Below are 25,852 nucleotides of genomic sequence, written 5' to 3' on the forward strand. Positions count from 1 at the left end.
GGCACCACAACTAGGAGGGCAGACAATCCTTATCCATTTATAATACTCCCAAACCCACTGTCAGCTAACAGATTCTAACAACTTTCCTAATTACTTGTAATGGTCCCATTTAACTAACTAATTCAATGCCTAACTATGATTAAGCTAATTAGGTCATAACATTGCCTACCCCTTAAGAACAACCTTGTCCTCAAGGTTAAAAAAGAAGAACTGGATGTACTTCTCAATTGCTTGTTTCTCCCCAGTGAAAGCTGCAACTGTTCTAATGGAACCAACTGTTTGTTCTACCATATTGCCAACTTCTACATAAGCAGATTGTCCGCGTGATGATATTTTTGACATGATAGTAGCCATGATTGCACCAGCAATGACAATGGCAGGAATGGTGGCCAGCAATACAACAGTGAGGCGCCACCCTTGGACAAAAGCAATCATAAAACCACCAAGAAAAGTTGAACGAAGTTGTATATACTTCCACACTACAAAAACAATGCTGCTTGCAAGCTCATCCAATATCATATTCTCTGCATAGTTTTTAATCCCAATTTTCCTTGCAAGTAGGCGTGCTGTCTCGTGTCTTGCATTCGCAACATCACATTTTCCCCCTAAAGTAATCAAAAACTCGCACAGCGTAGCGGGGCAACCTCTTGTTGCTAACATCAATGAAGTGTATCCATTGGCCTTAGAAGCACTCACATCAGAACCCATCTTATCAGCACGCAACTCCAGCATTATTTCCTTTATTGCTAGCTTTGTGGTATTATAAGATTTCCCAATAATGGCAGAAAGTGTGGGTGCAGAAGAAACCATAATCACATGCCTCGCCAATTCAGCCATGTATTGAGTAATGGAGCTCTCTTGTACACTGGGAACATTTGTATCAACAATAAGGAACATAGCTTCCGTAATATTACCTCCATTGTGCTCTTTTGTCCCAGATTTCCCACGCTCCTTGAAATGCATTACATGAAATAAGAAAAATAAGATTGAAGCTGTTGTTGTTCCATCCTCCTGAAAAAGAAGCTTGACCGCAAACTCTAAATTGAAGGAACTTGTGAGATTGTTGGCAACCATGGAAATGACTTTCTTGAAGTAAGAGGTCTGTGCAATCAGTGACTTCCTTGGATTAAGTGGCAAGGCATCAGATAAGTAGGCGTCATCAAGAAAATGTTGATTCATCTCTACCAAATATAACATCTCCGTAACCATGAAACAATGATCTTCAAACAAAATGGCCCAAGTCTTGATATCAGGCACATTTTCATTTGTAGCTCTCTCTCCTTTAACAATACCCACACTAGCCTTTCTTACACCCAATAGCTCCAAGAGGAATTGTAATACTATAGTATCTAATGCAGCATCACAAAATAATATGGCAATTTTCCAAGCATTATCTTGCTCAATAACCAAGGGTAGGAAAAGAACAGTAGGAAGCAGCTTCTGGAAATTATAAGGGAATAACTTTGCCTTGATTTTGAGAGGATCATTTCGGTGTTTACAGCTGAGTATTGCAAACACTTCCTCTTCTTGTCTGAAATGTCCATCTTGATGCCCCTTCAAGTTAGCATATTGTTCCAAGAGCCTGATCAAGGTTGTAACAATTTGCACCAGCAAGAGCACGATTTGACCAAAAACACGATTGTTACATGCTTCTGTAATATTTTTAGCAAGTTGTAGACCTGTGTAGCAGACCACTTCTTGATACAACACAGGGTTCGGAGTGTTGGAAAAGATCCGGAGTTTGTTATCATTTTTACTGTTCTGAACAAATATCGATACATATAGGTTCTTCCCTTTACTGATTGTAGCATTAAGAGCACTAGTAGCAGGCATAGCTGAGTCCTCTTTGTCAAACTGAACAAACCCGAAACCCTTTCTCTTCCCATTTTCTTCTACTACCGTGAAAGAGAGGAGAATGCAGGGCCTCTCCATCAACCATATTTTATAATTCCTTTGATTGAACTTGTTCCTCTAATTGAAGACAACCCTTTGATAAGATATATTGTCACAAGGATTAGTGAAAGTGTGACACCAACCTGGTTGTTGGAAAATATGGTCATTCGCTACACAATTGACAAAGAAAACAGCATCGAAGTGTACATCAACCCTATTACACAATTCCTGATTCAATTTCGATAACAAGCTGGTGAAAATAGAATAGTCAAGCTGGGAAATGGCCATGACTGTCAATGCACAACTATGTAACAATGATAAGCAGAGGAACTGCTTGAAAGCATTGATATGACCCAATGTCCCATTCTCCTCAGTGAAACTAGCTGCAAGATCTTTAGTCAAAGAACGACAAACAAGTACAACAATATCCAAAGCTTCCAGGTTGCTACTCAATGACATATTCTTCGTATTATGCCTCTTAGACATATCATCAAACAGATGCAATGCATAGAAATTTTTCTTCACAATTTCACCCACAAGATACCAATTAACCCATCCATTAATTTCAGTCAACAAAACATCATACATCACCAAAATAACACCAAGATAATACGCCAGAATAAACAGCAGAAGCCAATGCCATTTGGCCTTCCCGATTGACAAATTGTAAATCAAAGAACGCAATACCTCATGGCGATGTTTCGTGGTGTTCGTATTGGTTTCCTGGTCTGCTAGTTGAGAGAGACCTGTAGATTCGGTGGCTTTTGCGTTCCGTAGAGGAACACCCAGGCTCTGCACACTTGCTGCAACTGGCATGGCTTTCTCAAGATCTAGCAGTGGAATGGTGACTGTGGTTGCCACTGGATCAGTCGCATGTGGCTTGAAGACTGATTCATTACCAACTGGTAGCAACTGTACCACTGTGGCCATCTTCGGAACTCTGGCTGCAGAAGAAGCAGTCGATTGTGGCCTGATTGCCGAAGTTGCCAGTGCTTGTAACAACGGTGAGGACGAAAGCAATGGTGGGACGGAATGGACTTCGATTGGCGATGGAATTCTCGGCGGATTATCATCTCCTTGAAGTCCGGGATGACCGAGATCAATTGATTCAGTGTCATCGGAACTCGTCGGGGCTGGATCAGAAACTCCCTCAGCGGCGAGAGCCAAATCACGGCGTAACAGAGAAAGTTCATGGCGGATGGGTGCCAGAGCAGAATTTATAGCTTCACGGAACGCAGCGCGCATCGAGCGCATCGAAGCGTCGAATGAGTCGATTCCAACTGAGAGGCTTGCATCCATGGTAGGAAAACGGGTCGGGTGGGCGTGCACATGAGGGAAACCAGGATTCGAGAATGATGATACCATTGATAAGATCCAAATCTCTAGGCCCTTAATCAACCTGCAAGTAACACGGAGGATAGAGAAGGAGAGGGGAGGAGGAGAGTGAGCAAAGCTCTGAAATGTTTTTTTGTTTATATTTCTTTTTATCAAATTAACCATTGGGCAAAGCCATTACACATTGGACTATTTATAATACTCCCAAACCCACTGCCAGCTAACAGATTCTAACAACTTTCCTAATTACTTGTAATGGTCCCATTTAACTAACTAATTCAATGCCTAACTATGATTAAGCTAATTAGGGTCATAACAGAGTCGGCCCAGCCTAACATAAAGCGTGCCGATATTCTTCCTGCGTGAGTTTTGCCCTTGGGAGCATTTCGCTCATCAGTGCATCATGGCCTCGTTCCCTCAGCCCGAAGACGACTCGGTCCCGACCACCGGCTCAACTCGCCCGTTCGACGACGACGGTTGGCTACGACCCCAGACCCTCCTCCCAGTGATTCGACTCCTTCGTCGACTCCGAGTCGCTCAGGGTCTCCGCCACGGATTCCCCAATCCTCCAAGGCTCCGCCGTAGACGACGCTTTCGCCACTCACCCGGCGTCGGAGGCATTCTCTCCTCCGTCGATCTACGCCGAATCAAACTGCCAGGGCTTTGATAGAGGGTTTGGCGTGTCCGACGATCCGACTTTGCCGCCTCCGTCGGAGATGCTGCCTGAGGAGGGCTTGGCTCTCAGAGAATGGAGGAGGTAGGGTATAACAATTAAATTTTGATTCTTTTGTGCAATTTTGTTGAAAGTTGTTGGTTTTGGGTTGGTTTGATATTTCTGTTGGGGAGAAACTGAGTGGAAGTTGTGGTTTTGATTTCGGTAGTTTTCAAGAATTTGTTATCAAATTGTTAAATTGATTATTCATGTCCATTCGCTCTCTCGGCATTACTGCAGAACAAGCAACTACTATTCTTGCAACGCAAATCAAGCATGCCTCAACTCTATGTCCTTCATCATCTGGGGCACGATATCCCGCATTGTATGTGGCTTTAGTGCTAGTGTTACTTTCTTCTGTTTGAAGAAGCAGTGGATGACATACTTCCTCCACACATTTGGGCAAAGCCATCATGATAAAGTTGTGTAGGTTCATACCATCTTTAAACATGTCATCTGTCAGCCACTTACCAGTCAGCATCTCAAATAGCAGAATTCCATAGCTGTAGACATCACTATAAGCTCACATCTCACTTCCCGTTCCATACTTTATAATTTATTTGCGCAAAAAAGAAAAGCCATGTGTTCGCTCCCTAAATCCGCCATGGCGCCTTGCGGGCAAGCCGAGGATTTACTTCACATACGAGATTGGTGGGTGCGGGCGTGCCACTACTAGATGCCGCTAGTAGACGGGATTTGAATGATTGAGGTTGCGCCTTTTGACTTCAAATCAAGAGATTGTGCCATTTGAGTGGGAGTTGCTTAAATTAAGGTTCTTTGTTTGCCTTAAAAATAAGGACTTTACTTATATGGAGAGATAGAACAATATGTAAATGACAAGGTTGCTTGGAAATATAAATGACAGAGGAAAGTGACTAAAATTGCAGATTGCTTGTAATTTATATGACTGGAAATGAGTACATAAAAGCTACAAATGAGATCGATACTGCAAGTGAGCAGCAGAGCTAATAAACTAGATAAAAGAAGGCTTTTGGCTAAAAATAAATGTCTACAAGGAAGCTGATGAGCTAATTTGAGTAGAGTTTTGATTGGTTGTTTTGAGTGTCCATAATCCTTGTGCATCTGCTCCTTTTTATAGAGGTCTGGAGGAAACCCTCCTGCTGAGGTTTTGTACCTGTCCGAAAGAAGCTTGGGCAGCTTGCATTTCCTTTTGCCAACTTGCATGTAGAAACAATATTAAAATGGGATTTGCATCTTCACCACATGTTTTTAGCACATGTTTTCCCACTTGTAATAAACTAACATTTAAAAGAATCAAGTTGGCTTCTTTCACATGTTCCTTGCCTGAAAGCTTGGTGATGCCTTTCCATCTACTTGCCATACATGCATGTATCTTGATTAAACAAAGACTAGACAAACCTCCACCACCCAAACAAATAGGAGAAACAATATTATAGTGTAAAACCTATCCCACTTGCACCAAATATCTCTCCAAGTTAGCCTTCTTGCTTATTAATCCTCCAAATGCCATATTTTACCCAAATTGCCCAAACAAGTAAAAATGAGTATATTTTGAGTGCAAACAGTGCCCCCCAAGTTTTACAAATTTGAGCAAAGTTTGTGAAACTTACAACCCCAATGCTGCCAAGAATGATGTCAAAGGAAGAGGCACATATACCCCTTCGGTTCTTTTGTCGTTGATAAACTTGGCAAAATGAGCAAAGCAATGTGGTAGTGCAACTAGCATTGGAAAGAATGTTGTCTGGCTTGTGCTCCTTCTTGATACCAAAAAACATGGGAGCATCCTCACTGGTTATCGAGATAGTAAACTAGAAAAATGCTCGAAGTCGGGCAAACTGGAAAAGAGAGTTAAGAGAGAAATAAACTTGGGCAACTATTCTTTTTTGTCTTTTTCTTTTGGCCTCTTTTCATATAACATAATATAATATAAATACATACATACATACATAGATATATATATATATATATATATATATGTAGAAGGCCCATTCGGGCAAAGTGATTCTCTTTGTCTCTTTTACTATAATCTAGTATAATATAATATATATGTAGATATATATATATAGACTTTTTGGGGAAAGTCGAAAGAAAGAGGGAAAGAAAGAGACAAGGAGACAAGAGGACAAGAGAATGGAAAAAAAAAGAAAAGAACAGAAAGAGAAAGAAATAATAAAAAAGTGAGAATGAGGTGCCCTTTCGGGTAAGAAAGGGATAGAAAAGATAAGAGAGAAGGAAAAAAGGACAAGACAGAAAGAAATAATGAAAAAGTGAAACTCCCTTTCGGTGATCTGCCTCCTTTCTTTCGATATCAGATCTCTCATTTACCAACTTCAATGGCTTCCATTGCCCAAGCTTTTACGGCTATTCCCACCTCTTTTTAAGCCCGCTTTGGCACCTAGCAGCAGGAGCTCTGATGTGAAATCAGTTTCTGTTTTCATTACTGGAAAGCTTTTTCCACCCATCAGTGCCCGATCTGGGCGCTTCTAAGCTTTTTGTGCTGTCAAACCGGGGATGATCACCAAGGTGTGTGGCATAGTGAAGAGGCAGCTAGCCTTAACTGAAGATATAAATGTGTCTGCTGGCTCAAAACTTGCAGGAGTTGGCGCCGATTATCCTGACACAGTTGAGATTTTAATGGGACTTGAGGAGGCGTTTGGCATCATCGTGGAGAAAGAAAATGCCCAGACCATCGCCATTTTTCAAGATGCAGGTGCAAGTGTGGGATCAATGTTTATTAACGCTTGGTGATGCTAAAGTGGATGAACAGATGAATATTGGGCAAATTCAAACAAAGCCTCGTCGGTCATTCGGGCGAGCTGCAAAAGCACTTCCTTCAACCCCAGTTCTTCAATTTGTTTTGAGAACCCAAATCCATCTTTCTAACTCTCACCCATCAAAGCTGGTGGCTAACAGGTTTTTTTATAATCAAATGGAAGCAAAATCAAAAGCTTCTGTTGCAGTTGCTACTGGTGTGATGGTAGAATGCTACAAGTTGCAGCCAATAGAGCCAATAGGAGAGCAGAAGCAGAAGGCAGTGGAGACCGTGGAGTGGTCGTCAACCTTATTCTTTTCTTTTTTGAGATGATGCTTCATGGTCATCGCTTCAACTTTGAGAATTTTTCAATCATGGTTTGATCAGCAGAAGATGTAGTTCCAATAGAAGAGCTGCAACTGTGGCAAGAACACTTCATGTTTGCCAGATCGAATGTGGGGCCCCACATTTGATTGACAATATCTGAATCAATTGTAGTGGAGAAGATATCATGTCCCTCGGGCAAGATTATAGCTCCATCGGGCAATTGTAACATTCCATGCCTCTTCTGTAATAGCTGCTGAGACTTTGGGAGGCTTTGTGACAAAATCTTCAATATAAAGCTCCCCAGCTATATTTGAGTGAAAGATTGTTGGGCAGATGCAAAGGAAACCCAGTCGGGCAAACTACAACATCCATTTTCTGCTATCTTCTTCGAGCTTTCTTGTAGCTGCCAATGGTAACTGCCGAATTAGCCCGAGCTTTGGTTGTAGGTGCTGGTGAGAGTTGGGGAGACATGTAGAGTCTGTTGGCGACGATGTGAGAGTCAGCAAAGAAGACGCCATGCCCGTCGGGCATGACTATGGTTCCATCAGGCACCACCAGTCGGGCAAGATAACCCCCTGCTCTTTTGCAATAGCCATTGAGAAGCTGTCTGATAGATTTTTGCACAGGAAAGCCATGATTTGGCTTTTTATAAAACCCCCAATTCCAAGATTCTGGGTGAAATTTGTGGAAAATGTAGTCATTGGATGGTTTTAGGTTCGGGCTAACTACGTCCATTTGGACAGAGGAAAATAGAAGAAAGGGAAATGACCTTTGGGTGACTGCTCAGTTTTTTTATATTTTCTATAAAGCCCCATAACAAGAAAAAAGGGTAAAGAAAGCAGGAAAGAACAAACAAAAGCAAGAGAGCAACACGTTTTTGTGATTTTTGGAATTTTTAAATTTTTTATATCTTTTCTTTGTAACAGCACAAGAAACACACAAAGAAAACAAAGCCCTTTCGGGCAAACAGAAAAAGGAAATTAAAGGGCCTGTTGGGCAAGGGGTGGAAAAAAAGAATAAAAAGAAAGACTTGTCAGGCTTTCTTTAAAAAGTAAAACATAAAAAGGACAAAAGCCCTTTCGGGCAAACCAACACCAAAGGAAGAAAGCCCTTAGTTAAGCAACAGAAATGCCCACTCGGGCAAATTACAAAAGCAAGCCATATATTTTTTATATTTTTCTTTATTGTCATTTTTAAAAGCTATACATATAATATAATATAATATACACATACAAAAAGCCTTCGGGCAACACACTTTTATTATATAAAATATATATATCAAAAAACTATATATATAGCCCTTTCGGGCAACATTTTATAAAATATATTATAATACTATATATATATATATATATATATTCTCCATCCCCATACTATAACATATATGTACATACAGCCCCTGTCGGGCAAAACACTTTTATCATATAATATAATATAATAAATATAGATACATAGATATAAAAGTGTTTTGGGCAGCAGAAAGACAGGTGAGAGAGAGACAGGAAGGAAAAGAAAGGAAGAAAGAAAGAAAGAAAAAGAGAAAGGAAGGAAAAGGAAAATTAGGAGAAAGGTACTGGAGAAAATGCACAAAAGAATAACACAAAAGAAAGCCATTCGGGCAGATTGGATGAAGCCCCTTGGCTGCTCAAGTGTTATTTTTCTCTCAACACTCAAATCTTTTTCTCTTTTTAAAATTGAGTGAAAATTGAGTGTAGAGAAATCATACCCACCATTTAAATTGGTCATGCCATATAGCTTGGGAACCATAGGAGGTGGCCATTCATGTTTGATCCCAAGCTTTGTCCTCCTTGAGATCTCGATGTGGACAACATGCTCGTGTTGGCGGGAAAGAGTGTAGGAGCTATTTTCTTCTTCTTCGAGCTCCACATGAGGTGTGGGCTCGTGCCCCCCGAGCGTTGGTGTTTGGCCTACAATAGCCACAAGCTCCATCTTAGCCGTTATCGGTTTTGATATGTCGGCTTGGTCTTCTACAACCATATCTATTTTCATAGATTTTTCATTGGGTGGGGCCATTATTTGGCCTTTATCAACGTGTATGATTTGTTCTTCCTTGGTTGTAGTAGGGTGAGTGTGCTTTGTAGAGGGGATTTGACACATTTAATCTATCAACTTTCTCAAAGCTTCTCCAAAAGTTGTATAGCTTTCCTCCACCTTTTTAAAACACTTAGTCACCTCTTCACCATATTCAATGCTTGCCATATGGAGTTTGGACACCTTCTCTAATTTGCCCACATCCTCTTTGTAGAGCTTTTCATCCGGATGATCATGAGTTGACATCTCATATATTGGCTCTATGTACTCATTGGAAGCATTTTGATACTCAAAGCCATTTGTTGGCCTATCATAGTATTCATGAATATGATTGTCTTCAAAAGAATAATAACCTTCATCATAGCCATAAGTTGGCCAATCTGCAAGATTATTATTTATTTGATGGCCATTAGTTGGCTGACAATCATGTTTCATGGGACTTGAGTACTCTTCAGCCATGTACCCATAAGTTGGCAACTCATAGGTTGGCTCTATGTGATAGCCATAGCTTGGGCGCTCTTCAACACCGTCATCCTCCTCATACTTCGAAAAAGCAGAAAAATCATGAACATAAGGATTGTTCATGATCTAACTTCATATAAGTATCCCACCGGGCGTGCCAAAATATGTTCGCTCCCTAAATCCGCCATGGCGCCTTGCGGGCAAGCCGGGGATTTACTTCACATACGAGATTGGTGGGTGCGGGCGTGCCACTACTAGATGCCGCTAGTAGACGGGATTTGAATGATTGAGGTTGCGCCTTTTGACTTCAAATCAAGAGATTGTGCCATTTGAGTGGGAGTTGCTCAAATTAAGGTTCTTTGTTTGCCTTAAAAATAAGGACTTTACTTATATGGAGAGATAGAACAATATGTAAATGACAAGGTTGCTTGGAAATATAAATGACAGAGGAAAGTGACTAAAATTGCAGATTGCTTGTAATTTATATGACTGGAAATGAGTACATAAAAGCTACAAATGAGATCGATACTGCAAGTGAGCAGCAGAGCTAATAAACTAGATAAAAGAAGGCTTTTGGCTAAAAATAAATGTCTACAAGGAAGCTGATGAGCTAATTTGAGTAGAGTTTTGATTGGTTGTTTTGAGTGTCCATAATCCTTGTGCATCTGCTCCTTTTTATAGAGGTCTGGAGGAAACCCTCATGCTGAGGTTTTGTACCTGCCCGAAAGAAGCTTGGGCAGCTTGCATTTCCTTTTGCCAACTTGCATGTAGAAACAATATTAAAAGGGGATTTGCATCTCCACCACATGTTTTTAGCACATGTTTTCCCACTTGTAATAAACTAACATTTAAAAGAAGCAAGTTGGCTTCTTTCACATGTTCCTTGCCCGAAAGCTTGGTGATGCCTTTCCATCTACTTGCCATACATGCATGTATCTTGATTAAACAAAGACTAGACAAACCTCCACCATCCAAACAAATAGAAGAAACAATATTATAGTGTAAAACCTATCCCACTTGCACCAAATATCTCTCCAAGTTAGCTTTCTTGCATATTAATCCTCCAAATGCCATATTTTACCCAAATTGCCCAAATAAGTAAAAATGGGTATATTTTGAGTGCAAACACCATGTCCTTTAAGTGAAGGAAGTATGGAAGAAGCATCTGACAAATACCATGCTAAACCGAAATCACCAAAACAGGTAGTCAGGCCATCGTCCAAGAGAATGTTAATCGGTTATTGGCCTGTGAGAGCGATTGTGCAAATAATCCCGAGCAGACCCTACGTCAATGGCAATGTTTACTCTCTGAATAAGATCTGAATGCTTCTGCAGATTGGTTGACATGCTTACTCTTTGAATTGACCGATTCAGCCATTCTTCTAGGCTTCCTTTCACCTTGAACCAGTTAACCAAAGCCTTGAACTCGTTTCCTTGAGAATCGATGCTTGAACAAGCAGTCGGTAGTTTCCTATGCTGATTGAGAATTGTCTTGTTGAGATCTCCATAAGACAATTTCAAGAGTGAAACCCCTGGATCCTCAAGTTGACTTAAGTTCTCTTGCTTTTCTTGATCGGCAAAGAAGCACAAGTTACAACACTACGATCAATCCAACAACCCCACAAGCAATTGAGAGAATATTTTCAGCCTAAGAAGTAGTACTTTCTTAGATAAAGCATAAGGGCAATCTTAAATTAGGTGTACCGCCATAAAGCTGTGTGTTTCCCATGTTAGAAATTAAATTTGTGTTTTCTAAAATTCCTTGCATTGCTACTGCACCTTCAAAATTGTAATGAGAGGTTCAAATTCTGCAACTTGAAACGCTCCAAATAGTTGGGAATTCTGCCGGAAAGGTTGCTACGAGAAAGATCGAAATATTCAACCCCTCTCAAAGAACTCAAGGATTAAGGAATTGTCCCATCCGATAAGTTACCTCTCAGAGACAGTCCTCAAACTCATGCAACTCCCAAATAGTTTTGGAAACTCGTGCAATTCCTGAATCTTTAAACCTCCAAAACATTTCTGGAAATTGGTTTCCATTGTAAGCAATATTTACTATGTTTGGAAATAAAGGGTGATCCGAGCCAGGAGGAAGAGTTCCGTGACAGAAAAGTATTATATTGAAGAGAGGTTGTATATGGAAGGAAATAATAAACTTTTCAACTGTCCAAGGCTATTTGGAATATCTCCATGCAAAAATTGGCTACAGATAATACTTTAAGAGAGGTAAGATCTCTAAGTTGTTTGTTTTAACTTTTGTGTAAATGATGATGTGTAAATGAAATTTTAACTAATATTAACGCTTTTTGGTTCAAAATTTGATTAGTTATGCAAAATAATGTGTTATAAGGTTGAACTCCATGGGCGAATCCGAACACAATCCAAATAAATCTAAACCTACTTCAAACCTGAACCTGACTACACCCGTATGAACCCAAACCCAACCCAAATTGTAAAGGTTGGGTTAGGGTTGGTTTGACCATGCAACAAGCCCAACCCGCCCAAGATCCACGCCCATCTCTAAGCTCTCTCTCTTCTCTTTCTCTCTCACCCTCGCTTGCGACCCTCTCTTTGGATCTCTCTCTCTATCTAATTAAATTAGTAGTAATGCTCGAATCCACAGGGAGTTGTTGTAGGTTTTTTTTTTTTCCTTTTATTTTTAATTAAATTTTTTTAAACCATTTTAAATCTCATACCAAACAAGTTCTTGAATCTTAAATAAAATTGTTCTTAAAAGATGTTCTTAAGAAATATTTTAAAAAATTATGAAAACATTTAAGTACGATACCAAACACGCCCTAACCAAACTCCCAAAAATAAGATTTCTCTGCCTACCCGGCCTGATACTTGGGCTACCAAAACCACCAAATGAGCAATGAGTAAATTTATTAACAATGCAAGAGGTGCGCTTAACGTTTATTTTTGCAGGCTGTGTACGAAAAGGCTTGCATACATACATACATACATACATATATATACATATATATACACACACACCAAACTTGAATTGACAAATTCTAAACTTAAAATTGCATAATTTAATTATAAGAACATGAACCAACCTTAAATTGACAAATTTCAAATTTCCAAGCAAACATAAAGATGATCTTACAAATTAAGATCATTCACAAAACATACAAAATGAAATTGCAAAACGGGAAAATCCACTTCACTTGTTCCAGTCCTCCTCGTCATCATTCAGAAGATCACCATGCAAAATTCAAGCACTGTCATGGGATTTTATTTAATGATAACAGGGTATTATTACTCACTACTTAGGTCGTCATCACAGATTCTCTCTGGGCATCCTAGTTCCAGTTAGCACATCCCTTATTAGACTCAATTCAGCTACCACATTGCTCATGTCCTTTCGCTCTCCCGGCATCGCTACAGAACAAGCAACTTCTACTCTTGCAATGTCAGTCAAGCACTCCACAACCCTTTTTCTTTGATCATTTGGGGCATGATTCCCCCTATTACTTCTGGGATTAGTACTGCTGCTGCTTTCTTCTATTTGAACAATTAGTGGATCACATATTTCTCCCACACGTTCTGGTAGAGCCGTTATAACAAAATTGTGCAGGTCCATACCACCTTTAAACATGTCATCTGTCGGCCTCTTGCCAGTTAACATCTCCAACAACAGTATTCCGTAGCTATACACATCGCCATATGTTGACAGCTCGCCTCCCATTCCATACTCTTTAAGTTATATGCACAAAAACATAGCTTTGTTCTTATATGTGACTTCAAAAAACTCATGCTATATACAAAACCATACTGGAAGCACAAATAAAATATATACAAAAGAAAATTTACCTGGGGGAGTATAGCCTATGGTGCCTTTTATGACATTGGAACTGCTCTCGTGCAAAGGAGATGGGCAAGAAACATCCTGGAGGTACCTTGCTAAACCGAAATCACCAACACAAGCAGTCATGTCACTGTCTAACAAAATGTTGCTAGGCTTTATATCACAATGAACTATTGGTATGTGGGAGCGGTTGTGCAAATAATCCAGATCATACGCTACATCGATGGCAATGTTAACTCTTTGAGTGAGATTCAGATTCTTTGGCAGATTGGCTGGCCTATCTACTCCTTGAGCTGATATGTGCAGCCACTCATCTAGGCTTCCATTCACCATGAACTCATACACCAGGGCTTTGAAATCGTTTCCTTGAAAGTCAATGCTTGAACAAGCAGTCAGTAGCTTGACAAGATTTCGATGCCTAATGCTTTTCAGGGCTTCACATTCAGATATGAAACTTTTAGAAGCTCTTGAAGTTTGAAGATTGAGTACTTTCACCGCAACATTTATTTCTTCATGCTGATTGAGAACTCCCTTGTACACGGACCCGAAACTTCCAGAACCAATCAGATTCGAAGCAGAGAACCCATCAGTTACTTTGAGGAGATCTCCATAGGACAGTTTCAAAAGTGAAACCCCCAGTGATGATCCTGAAGTTGACTTGAGCGCTCTAGCCTTTCTTGATTGATAAAGAAGCGCAAGTAACAACACCAAGACCAAGCCGACAACCCCACAGGAAACTGAGATAATTAAGTTCAGCTTAGGAGATAACCCGTGCTTAGATTGCTTGGTGATGCATTTAGGCAATCTTAAGTGAGGTATACCTCCACAGAGCCGTGTGTTTCCCACAACAGATACCGCACTTGCATTCTTAAAAACTCCTTGGATTGGTACTGCACCTTCAAAATTGTTAAAAGAAAGGTTCAAATTCTGCAAGAAGGGGAAACTCCCCAAGTAGTTGGGAATTATGCCAGACAAGTTGTTGCGAGAGAGGTCAAAATCTTCAATTCCTCTCAAAGAGCCCAAGGATTTAGGCATTGGCCCCTGCAATAAATTTTCTCTCAGAGACAGAGTCGTCAAACTTGTGCAACTCCCTAAGCTTTGTGGAATCTCACCAGATAACTTGTTTTCAGAAACATCCAAGATAACAAGATGCTGTAAGTTACCTCCTTCCATGGTAATGGATTCAGTAAGTTGGTTTCCAGATAGATCCAAGTAAACAGGTAAATTAATGACTTGTTTTGGAATTGGACCGCTAAGATTGTTGTAGGAAAGATCCAATGCTAACATAAACCTGCAGTCTCCGAGACTTTGTGGTATGCTTCCATTTAACTTGTTGGAGTTGAGACTCAATTGGCTTAATGAAGTAAGATTTCCTAGAGATGATGGAACATTACCTGACAATTCATTCGAATCTAGAAATAGGTCATAAAGCTTATTCAGTTTACCTATTGAACTCGGTATAGTGCCAGCCAATGAATTTGCAAAAAAGCCTAGTCTCTCCACGTTGATAAGATTTCCAACCCCGATGGGAATGTTTCCGCGTATCTGGTTCTCATGAAAATCTATTTCCGTGAGCTTTGTTGAGAGATTGCTCATAGATTCAGGCAGCACTCCTCCAAAATTATTGAGGCCGCTAGTTAAAACTTCTAAATTGGTGCAATTAACTAGAGAAGAGATGAAATCCAAGTCACCTTCCTCATTATTTCCAAGATTGTTGTCATGAAGTTCAAACCAATACAAATTTGACAGGCGTGCCAGACTAGGAACTCTTCTAGTAAACTTATTGACTGAGATAGAAAATGTTGAAAGGCTTGAGGCATTGGAGATTGAAGCTGGTACTGGTCCAGTGAATTGGTTGGTTTTGAAAACAAGGGTATCGAGGTTTGGAAATATAGTGTGGCCCAAGCCAGGAGGAAGAGTTCCATGAAGGTTGTTTTGATACATATAAATGAGTTTAATTGACGAGAGGTTGTATATGGAGGGAGGGATGGTACCATTCAAATAATTTGTAGCTAGTGAGAAATACACTAAGCTTTTCAACTGGCCAAGGCTATTTGGAATATCTCCATGCAGATTATTTCCATATGCAGATAACTTCTGAAGAGAAGAAAGATTACCAAAAGAAGGCGGGATATTCCCATAAAAATGATTCTTGCCTAATACAAGTACCTGAAGCTTGGACAATGAGGCAATTTCAGTTGGAAGTTCGCCACTAAGAGTATTGCCATATAAGTGAACGTATTGGAGGTTAGAGCAACGTGACATGTTGAATGGAATATGACCACTGAAGGAGTTGTTATAAAGGCATAGTCTTTCCAAGCGGAACAAACGTCCAATATCTGGGGGGATGGTGTGGCTGAAGCTATTGTTTTGAAGGTATAAAGCCCGCATAAAGCTCAAGTTTCCAATGTGGGGAGATAGGTGGCCGGCCAGCCCGCTTGATTGGAGGTCGAGCACTGTAACCCTCTGGTGTCTGCGGCCACAAGTAATGCCTGGCCAATGACAGAAGTGGAGGGATTCATTCCAAGCGCCAAGGATGCCGAGGGTATCGGTCACGATTTCAGCCTTGAAGGCAAGCAAGGAAAGCCTATCCACCTCATTTCCCGCTAAACGCAAGGAGGAGGCAGAGCTAAAAAGAAAGAGAAGAAAGAGTGGTTGGATGAAAATAAACCAAATGCTAATATGAATACTTGAGAACTCCATTTTAGCTAGGCTGCAAAATGAAGCTCTGGATATTTAACCTTAGGTAATCAAAGTTGACGCAAAGAAAGGAGTCAATTTTAGCGTCCAAATTGGGTTGCATGGCTGGTTTCTGCGTTACTGCGTGCATGCCGTGGTTGACGGGTTGGGGAACACAACACATAGGTTTTGCACTCGCAATAATTCTTAATTCAAAAATGCCACTCTTATCAAATTTCTCATACAATATTTGTATCAATAAAGGGCTTAACTCTGTCAAAAATGTTAATCTTACCATATTTGTATTATCTCTTTAATAGAGATGAGACCAAAATGCGTTGGTGGATCAAACTCTATTAAAAAAATGGTAAAAATAATAATACAAATATATGATAAGTGTGGTACTAATTGAGTAACTTACACGTTGGTTCTTGACGAAAAAAAAAGACTCCGACGTTTTACGTTAGAATTACCATAAAAAGCAGAAAGTAAAAAGTTCATACAAAGTAGGTAAATGCAAAGTAGGGAAGACTAGAAAAAGTGCAAAGTAGGTAAGACTAGAAATAGTGCAAAGTAGGTAAGACTAGAAACAGAGCCCCTATGTATGTAAGATTAGAAAAAGTGCCCAGGCATTGCCGCGGGTCTTTAAAATATTTAGGAAATATCAATATAGAAAACAAAGGTCTTTAGAACATGTAAGATTTGTGTGTATATAATATATATACACATGCTCTTTAAGGGAAGAGATTTCTATTTTTCAAAAAAAAAAAAAGGAACACCCTTTTGACTATTAGATTTGGTTTTAATGAAATTAAATGATTGAGATTAAATCACAGGCCACATAATCTCAACCACAAAATTTCATTAAACCCAAATCTAGCAGTCAAAAGGATGTCTCCATTTTTTTTAAAATAATGGGGATCCTTTCCCTTGAAGGCTTCATGTATGTGTGTGTGTGTGTGTGTAATCCTTTAACAAGAGGGATTCCCATTTTTTTTTTTAAAAAGGGACACCTCCTTGACCGTTGGATTGACTTTTAATGAAATTGTGTAGTTGAGATTGCGTGGTTAATCTCAACTACACAATTCCATTAAAAGTCAATCCAACGGTCAAGAGGGTGTCTCCATTGAAAAAATAGGGATCCCTCTTGTTAAAGGGCTTGTGTGTGTGTGTGTATATATATAAAGGGCTTGTGTGTGTGTGTGTGTATCTATAGGAAGGAAATTAGTCCTTTTGTTCTGAATCAAGATCACTAATTTCAAAATACAATTTCAATAACCATTTCCCTACCGTTGAACATCAAGAAGACCACTAATTTTGAAATACAGATTAAATTTCTCTCCATGTTAAAAAGCATGTAAGAAGAGAGACAACGGATGTGGTTTTTATTACCGGTAGGATTAGCTTGTAAAGACTTGTCCACTGTGTTCTGAATATTGGTCTCCACTGTAACCACCTTTCAGAACTTTTCTGCAGATAATTCCACAGTAAAAAGAAATCCATGTTAGAATGCGTTTCTATTCATACCACATTTTCTATTCATAACACGTTTAATACTTTTTAGTGGACCATGATCGGGATTTTAATGTTGTATGTCAATATATAAAATAGAACAAAGCCACTAACAATCTAAAAATAACATATAATTGATAATAATTTGTAATCAGATTGTAAAATATTGGGATGTCTAGTTCCCGCAGGAGTGTGTTATTCTTAGCAGATAGGATACTTTTTTGATATTTCGTAATTGCCCAGATGAAATCATGGCTAATGCCTCACACATCTGGCATAAACAAAATCTTAAACACAAAGATTCATCATTATAGCCTAAATTAACACCGCATTATCATATCAGAACAGACAAAGGTGCTCAAACTAAAGTGTCCCACACAGTGGCGAAGCCAAGATTTGGTTAGGGAAGGGGCGAAATTCAAAAGAGTGCAAGGTTCACATTGGAGAGTGCAAAGTTTTGAGTCAATATTCGTAGTAGAAGATAGTCTCTTCACCAAAATGGTTGTAAGCTACAATATCAAAACCAATGTAAGAATCTTAAATGGCTAGTATTAGATCCTAAAAAATGTTAGGAGCTAGTGAAACAGCGGACTAGAACTTAACAGCTAGGTGCCTAGGCGACTCCTACTCTTGCAATGGAAGTCAAGCACTCCACAACCGTTCTTCTTCGATCATTTGGGGCATGATTCCGCCTATTACTTATGGGATTAGTACTGCTGCTGCTTTCTTCTATTTGAACAATTAGGGACTGGGTGACGTTACATGACGTACATTTGTGGAATGATTGGAATAATTTTTAACGGGTGGCACCACTAAACTATGTATTGGATTGGTTGCAACCTGCAAGTCAGAATTTATGTATAATAATGACTGCATTAGCTAAAAGACACAACTGATTATTGTTATGTTAACATTGGATAATTTGAAAGAAACAACTGAATACTTTATAGAAGAAATTGTTGGAGCAATTTAAAAAATATGAAAATAATATAAATTCTAACGATAAGAAGAATCAAGAAGTCACAGCCAAATTTAATTGGGAAATTTTATTTAAACCCATTCAACCTTTTTTTACACCAAACTTAAAATTTTAAATGTTAATTGTCTATTTTACCAACTCCGCCTATGTACTTACATTGCCGGTCCCAAGCCCGGATAAAGGAGGAGGGGGAGGGCGTCAGGTAGTCGACAGCCGGCACTCCATGATCACGTCGAATCCTTATGAAAATGAATTCAGAACAAAATTGCGCTAAAGCTAGGGCGTCACCCGTAAGTGGCGCGCTAAGTGGCGCGCTGTGTGGCCCGAGCACAGTGATAAGTGAGCAAGGGTCGCTGTATCTCCATCGGCACCCGGATGCAGTGTTAAATGAGCAAGGGGGCCATAGAAACTTCTTTTCGAACGACTCCACTCAAAGTTGTTTGGGAGCATATGCTCCTATCAACTTTACACGGGACACACAAAAGAAGTACTTTGATCCTATTAGACAGGGGAGGGTGAAGAAGCTAGGACAGAAGGGTAGAGTTCAAGAGAGCAAAATGCGTTTAGGAACGGGGAATATAGGAACCTTAATGGGAAAATCTATGGAAGTAGTGGAAGTTATGGTGAGAAGAAGGATAAATATTATGTGCCTACAAGAAACTAAGTGGGTTGGTAGTAAGGCAAATGATCTAGAAAACTCAGGGTTTAAACTTTGGTATTCGGGCACAAATAGAACGAGAAACGGTGTTGGCATCATCGTGGACAAGACCTTGACACAAGATGTTGTAGATGTCAAGAGGGTAGGAGATAGAATCATGGCAATCAAGATTGTAATAGGACAAGAACTTATCAATGTGATTAGTGCGTACGCACCTCAAGTAGGGTTGGATACGAGTTCGAAGGAGAAATTTTGGGAAGACCTTGGAGACTTGGTGCAAGGAATTGCTCAGACGGAGAAGTTATTTATAGGAAGAGATTTAAATGGACACGTGGGTAGGGAGACAGGCAACTATGGAGGTTTTCATGGTGGCCATGGTTTTGGGGAGAGAAACGAGGATGAGGAAGCTATCTTGGATTTTGCAATGGCATATGATCTCTTCTTAGCCAACGCCTTCTTTAAGAAGAGAGAAGAACATGTGATCACCTACAAGAGTGGGTCGTCAAAAACACAAATAGATTTTCTTCTAATGAGGAAAGGGGATCGTATAACTTGTAAGGATTGCAAAGTTATACCAGGAGAGAGCGTGGCTAATCAACATCGCTTGTTGGTGATGGATGTACATATCAAAAGAGTGAGACAAAAGAACAAGACTTGGAAGTGTCCAATGACTAGATGGTGGAATCTAAAAGAAGAAAAACAAGCCATTTTCAAAGAGAAAGTAATCACCCGGTGTGTGTGGGATAGAGATGGGGAAGCTAGCCAAATGTGGGATTCCATGGCTAGTTGTATCCGAAGAGTAGCAAAAGAGGTATTAGGAGAGTCCAAGGGCTTTGCCCCACACCAAAAGGAATCTTGGTGGTGGAATGAGGAGGTACAAACAAAGGTGAAGGCTAAGAAGGAATGTTGTAAAGCCTTATACAAGGATAGGACTGATGAAAATGGTGAAAGGTATAGAAAAGCGAAGCAAGAGGCGAAGAAAGCTGTCAGAGAAGCTAAGTTAGCGGCTTACGACGATATGTATAAATGACTAGATACCAAAGAAGGAGAGTTGGATATCTATAAACTAGCTAGAGCAAGGGAAAAGAAGACAAGGGACCTAAACCAAGTGAGGTGCATCAAGGATGAGGATGGAAAGGTTCTTGCTACAGAGAACGCGGTTAAAGACAGATGAAGAGGTTATTTTCATAATCTTTTCAATGAAGGACATGAAAGGAGTGCTTCTTTAGGGGAGTTGAGTAACTCAGAAGAGTGTAGAAACTACTCTTTTTATCGTCGAATCCGGAAGGAAGAAATGGTTGTAGCTTTGAAGAAGATGAAGCATAGAAAAGCAATAGGCCCAGACGATATACCAATCGAAGTGTGGAAAGTTTTGGGAGAGACAGGTATAACATGGCTCACTGACCTTTTCAATAGGATTTTGAAAACGAAGAAGATGCCAAATGAGTGGCGAACGAGCACTTTGGTGCCTATCTACAAGAATAAGGGCGACGTACAAAATTGCATGAACTATAGGGGTATTAAGCTAATGAGTCATACAATGAAGCTCTGGGAGAGAGTCATTGAGCATAGATTGAGGCAAGAGACACGGGTTTCGAACAACCAATTCGGGTTCATGCCAGGGCGCTCAACCATGGAGGCAATCTATCTCTTACGAAGATTGATGGAAAGATATAGAGATGGGAAAAAGGATTTACACATGGTCTTTATAGATTTGGAGAAAACGTATGATAGGGTCCCAAGAGACATTCTTTGGAATATTTTAGAGAAGAAAGGAGTACGAGTAGCATATATCCAAGCTATAAAGGATATGTATGAAGGAGCAAAGACTGCCGTAAGAACTCATGAAGGACAAACTGAAAGCTTTCCCATAACTGTAGGATTACATCAAGGCTCATCCTTAAGTCCTTACCTTTTTGCGTTGGTAATGGATGAGTTAACAGGACATATTCAAGATGATATTCCTTGGTGTATGCTTTTCGCAGACGATATAGTGTTGATAGATGAAACTCAGGAATGGGTAAATGCAAAGCTTAACCTTTGGAGAGAAGAGTTTGAATCTAAAGGTCTTCGCCTAAGCCGATCAAAGACAGAATATATGGAGTGCAAGTTCAGTGCAAATGGAGGTCAAAACGAGTTAGGGGTGAGGATCGGAGATCAAGAAATACCAAAGAGCGACCGTTTTCGTTACCTAGGATCTATCTTGCAAAAGAACGGAGAATTAGATGGAGATCTCAACCATAGAATACAAGCTGGATGGATGAAGTGGAAGAGTGCATCCGGCGTGTTATGTGACCGCCGTATGCCACTGAAGCTCAAGGGAAAATTTTATAGGACGGCAATAAGGCCGGCGATGTTGTATGGCACAGAATGTTGGGCGGTGAAGCATCAACACGTACACAAAATGGGTGTAGCGGAGATGAGGATGCTTCGTTGGATGTGTGGGCACACGAGAAAGGATAAGATCAGGAATGAGGATATCCGGGGTAAAGTAGGAGTAGCCGAAATTGAAGGAAAGATGAGAGAAAATCGGTTACGGTGGTTTGGACATGTGCAAAGAAAGCCTACTGACGCTCCGATTAGAAGATGCGACTATGGGACAGAGGTTCAGGGCCGAAGGGGTAGAGGAAGACCTAGGAAAACTTTGGAAGAGACTCTAAGAAAAGACTTAGAGTACTTGGATCTAACGAAGGACATGACACAGGACCGAGCACAATGGCGTTCTAAGATTCATATAGCCGATCCCACTCAGTGACTTGGATTTTCCAAGTCTCCAACCGAGAAATTTTCCTCACTCAGGAAATTAAGGGAACACTACCTCAACCTACATGTTCCACTCACAAAGCTTCAACAAAAGAAAATTCAAAGAACTTAGCGAAGAAGGCTTTGGTGTATTTAACACAATACGTTGAAATGAAGGAAAGTTTATTTATTGATATCCCCGATAAGTTACAAATATGTACATATACTTGAGTCAAAATAAACAAACAAGAGGGAGCCTTCACAAAGGTTGCTTAGGAGAAGTCTCAGCAGTCGGTAGAGCCCCAGAAAGAGAAGGCACCGGAGGGGGATCATTCGGAGCCTCAGTACTGGACAAAACCCTAGAAGGAGGAGGCATCAGAGGTTGATCATTTGGAGCTTCATTATGCGGTACAGCCCCAGAAGACGAAGGCAATAAATGCCTTTGGAACAAACCCACAAATCTCTGATGATCAAGTAAAACCTGACCATCAGATTCCTTCATCTGGTCAAGCTTCTTCTTCATGTTTGTAGCATAGTCATGTGCGAGCCGGTGCAACTGTTTATTCTCATGCTTGAGCCCTCTAATCTCCTGTTTGAGACTCATCACTTCAGCCGTCAATGATTCAACTTGGCGGGTTCGAGCAAATAGGCGTTGGGCCATATTAGACACAGAACCTGCACACTGAACACTAAGAGCCAGAGAATCCTTAACAGCCAACTCATCAGACCGTTTGGAAAGTAGTCTGTTATCTTTGGGAGTGAGAAGGTTCCTGGCCACTACCGCAGCGGTCATATCATTCTTCATCACGGAATCCCCAACGGTAAGAGGACCAGTAGGGGAGACGAAGGATGGGCGCCATATGTTTTTCTGGAGAATGCGGGGCTGCCTCTTCAACAAGGTTCAAGTCAAAACGACGGTCGGAGGGGCCAGACATTTTCAAAGGTGTTGAAGAGAGAAGAGGTCGGACAAATCAAGATCTTAGAAGTGCAAGAATAGAGCTTCTACTGGTGGATATTCAAGTGTGCTTTGGAACTTAATGTCAGCCCCGATAAAAATCTGCACTCGACGAAGCTTCAGAAATCGAAGAGGCGCCTGCTCAGAAATCGAAGAGGCGTTTGCTTTCTCAAAAGCTGGGCTGCTCAGAGACCACGAGGGTTGATCTCAGAAATCGAAGAGGCGTTTGCTTTCTCAAAAGCTGGGCTGCTCAAAGATCACGAAGGCCGATCTTAGAAATCAAAGAGGCTTGCTTTCTCAAAAGCTGGGCTGCTCAGAGACCACGAGGGCCGATCTCAGAAATCGAAGAGGCACCTACTTTTCCAGCCTTGTCAGCACCTGTCACACGCACACTCAGCTTTGCGGAAATTATGGACATTCTGTCGAAGATTTCTGGCGAAGTAGAAAGCACATGAATCGTACTGTTCAATCACCCACTTCCCACACGCAACAGTAACTCATGGGTACCACAGATAACTTTGCCAAAGTTCTCTGACAAAGTTGAGACACGTGAAGCTTGCAGCTTTCGCTACATCGCTCTGACCAAGAAGGGTAAAAGAATTGCAAAGAAACAACACTAACAAAGTTTAGACACATAAATTTTGAAGGTTTAGCTACCATATTATTACCCACAAGGGTAAGGAACAGTACCACTGCTGGATAATTGGAAAGTCCCGGTGTGTCAACCTCTGTGCTTCGTGGCAAGGTAGACTAGCAAACATGCCCAACCTTTACTCACATTCGAGAAAACACTCCTAACAGGATTGCTTGCTCCAAAATCGAAGAGGCACCGCCCTCCGAATCTCGAGAGCCAGACTCCCAACATGATTACTTTCTCAAAAATCGAAAAGAGGGTAAAGGAACAGTACCACTGCTGGATAATTGGAAAGTCCCTGTGTGTCAACCTTTGTGCTTCGTGGCAAGGTAGACTAGCAAACATGCCCAACCTTTACTCACATTCGAGAAAACACTCCCAACAAGATTGCTTGCTCCAAAATCGAAGAGGCACCGCCCTCCGAATCTCGAGAGCCAGACTCCCAACATGATGACTTTCTCAAAAATCGAAGAGACACCGCTCTCCGATTTTCGAGAGCCAGACCCCCAGCAGGATTGCTTTCTCAAAAAACGAAGAGGCATCGTTCTCCGAATCTCGAGAGCCGGATCCCCGACAGGATTGCTTGTTCGAAAACCGAAGAGGCACCACTTTCCCAACTTCAAGAGCTGGATCTCATTGGATAAAGCTTGTCTGTAATCTTCACACGCAACATCAGCTTTCCAGATACCACAGACCACTTTTTCAAAGTGCTCTGACAGAGTTAAAACATGTGAAGCTGGCAGCAGGGTAAAGGAATAACATTATTACTTGATGTTAGGGAGACTCCTATATATGTCGACCTCCATCCCTAACGGACAGGCAGACCTGCAAAAATGCTCAACCCTTTCTCTTATCTGAGAGGGCACTCCCAACGAAGCCTTTCGAAATATTCAGTTTTATTTCCCCCCGATAATACCTCTGTAAACAAGCTATACTAGAGCAAGAATATCTCATATCATCAGGGTTAAAAGCAAGAGTATCCCATATCATGCTTTTTCCCTGTCTTTTCCTTTGACCTTGTTCTTACCTGCAAGACAAGGAGAAAGAGAGCAATCAGTCAGCACTTGGAATCAAGCTTCCAGCCTGGAACCCTTTACCTGATTACTTACCTGGCATTGCTCTCGAGTACTCATCTTCAACATCTTATGCTTCCAGGGAAGATACCGCATCTGCTTGAGGAACAGATAGGGCAAGTGAGAAAGATACAGGGAAGCATGTGGAGACAAGCGTAACAGCACACGTGCCGATACATCTACTACTCTGTCAAAAGCAAAAGTATCCCATATCAGCAGGGTCGAACGTACTCTAGATTTGATGGACTTGTTTTGACCCTCAAATTCTTCAGTCGGCCTTATACTCTGGAGGAAACCAGAAAACCCTCCAGCCCGGTTCAAGAATAAGCCTGTGGAAAGTTACTTCTTCAAAAGCAAAAGTATCCCATATCATCTCTTCTCATTTTTCTTCTCTTTATCCTTCATGCTGCCTGCAAGATAGGGAGAATGTGAACAATCAGCCGGAGCTCTGATTGCTTACCTTGTCTGTCACCTCTTTCAGCAAATCCCCTAGCCCGGCGACTTGGGGGACTCCTACTACATGGTTTGTATCGCGCTTGACCAAGCCTGAAACTACAAGTAAGCTTCAAGTGAAATTGATACATTACCTTGTGCATCTCCACCAGTTACAGATACCACCCATGGATTGAGGAAGAGTACTTCCAGAGAAGATGCCACATCTACCTATGAGACAGATAAAGCAAGTCAAGACGATACCATACTCCGGTACTTAGAAGTTTCGTGGTTACGAGATCATTCTCCCACAATATTTCCTAATGTCATTTGTACTAAATCATTCACTTATACTCACTAAAGGAGAGCTTGAACCTATGTACTTGTGTAAACCCTTCACAATTAATGAGAACTCCCATATTCCGTGGACGTAGCCAATCTGGGTGAACCACGTGCATCTTGTGTTTGCTTTCCTATCTTTATCCATTTATATACTTATCCACACTAATGACCGGAGCAATCTAGCGAAGATTACAAAAAGTGACCGTTTTCGCTACCTAGGATCTATCTTGCAAGAGAACGGAGAATTAGATGGAGATCTCAACCATAGAATACAAGCTGGATGGATGAAGTGTAAGAGTGCATCCGGCGTGTTGTGTGACCGTCGTAGGCCACTGAAGCTCAAGGGAAAATTTTATAGGACGGCAATAAGGCCAGCGATGTTGTATGGCACAGAATGTTGGGCGGTGAAGCATCAACACGTACACAAAATGGGTGTAGCGGAGATGAGGATGCTTCGTGGGATGTATGGGCACACGAGAAAGGATAAGATTGGGAATGAGGATATCCGAAGTAAAGT

General features: G+C 40.8%; 3 protein-coding genes across 3 annotated transcripts in view; 1 reads left to right on the top strand and 2 right to left on the bottom strand.

Annotated features, from left to right (window-relative positions):
* The window catches only part of LOC126629089 (putative receptor-like protein kinase At3g47110), a 169,721-nt gene extending 153,513 nt beyond the window's left edge, over window positions 1-16,208 (bottom strand). Inside the window, exon 1 of the mRNA XM_050298976.1 lies at window positions 15,499-16,208. Coding sequence (XP_050154933.1) covers window positions 15,499-16,032 — 534 coding nt within the window. The 5' untranslated portion in view covers window positions 16,033-16,208. The remainder of the gene's footprint in view (window positions 1-15,498) is intronic.
* The window catches only part of LOC126629094 (clathrin light chain 2-like), a 58,244-nt gene continuing 36,000 nt past the window's right edge, over window positions 3,609-25,852 (top strand). Inside the window, exon 1 of the mRNA XM_050298983.1 lies at window positions 3,609-3,709. Coding sequence (XP_050154940.1) covers window positions 3,632-3,709 — 78 coding nt within the window. The 5' untranslated portion in view covers window positions 3,609-3,631. The remainder of the gene's footprint in view (window positions 3,710-25,852) is intronic.
* The window catches only part of LOC126628860 (putative receptor-like protein kinase At3g47110), a 40,767-nt gene continuing 27,467 nt past the window's right edge, over window positions 12,553-25,852 (bottom strand). Inside the window, exon 4 of the mRNA XM_050298727.1 lies at window positions 12,553-12,702. The gene's annotated coding sequence lies outside the window, so the exon portion shown is untranslated. The remainder of the gene's footprint in view (window positions 12,703-25,852) is intronic.

The sequence above is a fragment of the Malus sylvestris genome, chromosome 7 (genome assembly GCF_916048215.2).
Source record: "Malus sylvestris chromosome 7, drMalSylv7.2, whole genome shotgun sequence".
NCBI lineage: Eukaryota > Viridiplantae > Streptophyta > Magnoliopsida > Rosales > Rosaceae > Malus > Malus sylvestris.